The 2,418-nt window shown below is 53.4% G+C and overlaps 1 protein-coding gene across 1 annotated transcript in view; it reads left to right on the top strand.

Moving 5' to 3' along the window:
• Nucleotides 1-560: 560 nt before the first annotated feature.
• Nucleotides 561-2,418, top strand: part of LOC104537292 (sodium-dependent serotonin transporter-like) — a 6,717-nt gene continuing 4,859 nt past the window's right edge. Inside the window, exons 1-2 of the mRNA XM_010180120.1 lie at nucleotides 561-669; nucleotides 2,232-2,366. Coding sequence (XP_010178422.1) covers nucleotides 582-669; nucleotides 2,232-2,366 — 223 coding nt within the window. The 5' untranslated portion in view covers nucleotides 561-581. The remainder of the gene's footprint in view (nucleotides 670-2,231; nucleotides 2,367-2,418) is intronic.

The raw sequence follows: 2,418 nt of genomic DNA, 5'->3' as shown, positions 1-2,418 counted from the left end.
TGCAAGGGCTTTTTTTCTACCCTGCTCTATTCAAAGCAATTTATTTCGTTGTCCTTTACTCAGGGTTTTTTCCTTTACGGAGCTTTTGGATCCAAAGTTTCTGTGGGTCCCTCATTGGATGAGCACCCGAGCCCTGCGCTGGGGCTGCACATCCCGTGGAGCCGAGGCTCCTCCGTGGGGTCCAGCACTGGGATGCTCATGAGGATTATTTTAAAAGAGGAGCCGTCAGAGAGGCTTCCTTTCACAAAATCACAGGATCACAAAGCAGATGAACCTCCCACCCTAACCTCAACCCCAAAATGCAGATCCAGGTGCCATGAGGCTGGTTCCCATGCTCAGAAAGCTGCTCCCTCCTCCTGGTTTCTCCGCTGCGGAGTGGGTTTCCAGCGGGAGGTGGGGAAGCGCCGTCAGCCTGACCCTCCCCTCCTCGGATCTGTCATCAGCCACAGCAAAATCCTCTCCTTCCCCAAGTTCCCGAATCCTGCAGGGTTCGCCGGGGCGGCAGGATGGCAGAGCAGCCCTGCCTGTACCCCGCGCCCCTGGGGTCCCAAACCCACCCCAGGGACAAGTGGAGCAAGAAAATGGATTTCCTACTCTCGGTCATCGGGTTCGCTGTGGATTTGGGCAACGTCTGGCGGTTCCCTTACATCTGCTACCAGAACGGAGGGGGTAAGGACACTTCTGGGATGATTTAAGTCTTCTTTTGGAGGAAAGAAATCTGTTTTTCACCTTTCCGAGGCTGAAAAACTGGCTGTTTTTTGTCTGTCTTTGTCTCTAGCTGCTCCTCTTTGGAGAGGGCGGTTTAGAGACCGACCCAACTTCTCCCGACGTCTGTCTCCTCTCTATTTTCTGTCTTTCTCCATTCAAAATCCCCGTCGGTTCACTCCCTCCCGGGTGTCATTCCCCGGCGTGGTTAGAGGTGTGTTAGCAGCTCTGGGATCGCAAAGAGAGAGCTAACGTGGTCCAAACTGCATTAAAGTGTCAAGAATCCACAAATTTGGGGTGGGAGGTTCGTCTACTTTGTGATCCTGTGATTCTGTGAAAGGAAGCCTTTTTGACAGCTCCTCTTTTAAAATAATCCTTGCAAGCATCCCAGCCACAGATCCTGGCCACAAGGAGCCCCGGCTCCACAGGATGCGCAGCTCCAGCGCGGGGCTCGGGTGCTCACCCCGTGAGGGACCCACAGAAAGTTCGGATCCAAAAGCTCTGTGAAGGGAAAAACCTTGAGTAAAGGACAACGAAATAATTTGCTTTAAATAGAGCAGGGTAGAAAAAAAGCCCTTGCATGGAAATTAAAAATTTTGTGCTGTTTGTGCAGAAGTGGATTTAATTGCCAAAGTCGGCATTCGGGTAACATCCTCTACTGCTTGGGAAGATTAGAAGGAGATAATTAGTACCGTACTCAAGGCTAAAATGTGGATCCCAGGTGCCCACACTGAAGCAGTTATTTGCGATTTATTCCTGTGGGGCCAGGACCAAACTTCAGCCGCTCTTTGTGGATGCGGTTTGGGCAGGCGGGAGGGTGAGGAGCTCAGAGGGCAGCTCCTGGGAAGGACACCCATGGTCCGGGCAGCGCCGTGGTGGGCTTATCCCTCAGCTGAGCCTCTCCTAGAGGAGAAATCAGTGAGGGGCTGAGACTGGAGCCGGTGGAGGGCTCCTGGAGAGAGGAGCCGTGGGGGCTGCATTAACTAATCCCAGCAGAGAGCAGCTCCACTCCCAAAAACTCCATGGGGTACCAGTGTAGCCCTACTACAGCCGACATCGTTATGAATAATGCAGATTACAGCACTAATTGAAGCGCTCATGGAACAGGTTGCCCAGGGAAGCTGTGGATGTCCCCTCTCTGGAGGTGTTCAAGGCCGGGTTGGACGGGGCTTGGAGCAGCCCGGGCTGGTGGAGGTGTCCCTGCCCATGGAGGGTTGGACTGGGGAAGCTTTAATGTTCCTTCCAACCCAAACCATTCTATGATTCTACAATTCTGATTACTTGTGACTTGGGGTGACCACGCATATTCAGTGGGATTTTCTTTAAAAACCCATCTAGACCTGTGAGATGCCCCATCCTCTGATGGTTTCTATTGCTTTTTGGACCATCCTAGCAAAGGCTGGGATGCCAGTGGGGTCTGATGCAGGGACCTGGGCTGGTCCTCACATCCATGAACCCCTCTGAAGAGATAATTTGCAAAGCATCTTACAAACACGCATCCAAATGCTCTGCTCCTCGCCTCACAGGAGCCTTCCTCATCCCCTACACGCTGATGGCTGTTTTTGGAGGGGTGCCCCTCTTCTACATGGAGCTGGCCCTGGGGCAGTTCCACCGGACGGGCGCCATCCCCATCTGGAAGCGCATCTGCCCTATCTTTAAAGGTAAGAGACCCCCAGGCCACCGCGCACCCACATCCCCGCATCCAGGGGTCAC

Source organism: Mesitornis unicolor, unplaced genomic scaffold, assembly GCF_000695765.1.
Source record: "Mesitornis unicolor isolate BGI_N332 unplaced genomic scaffold, ASM69576v1 scaffold30552, whole genome shotgun sequence".
In the NCBI taxonomy this organism is placed as follows: Eukaryota; Metazoa; Chordata; class Aves; order Mesitornithiformes; family Mesitornithidae; genus Mesitornis; species Mesitornis unicolor.
This window is presented reverse-complemented; position numbering and strand designations above follow the sequence as displayed.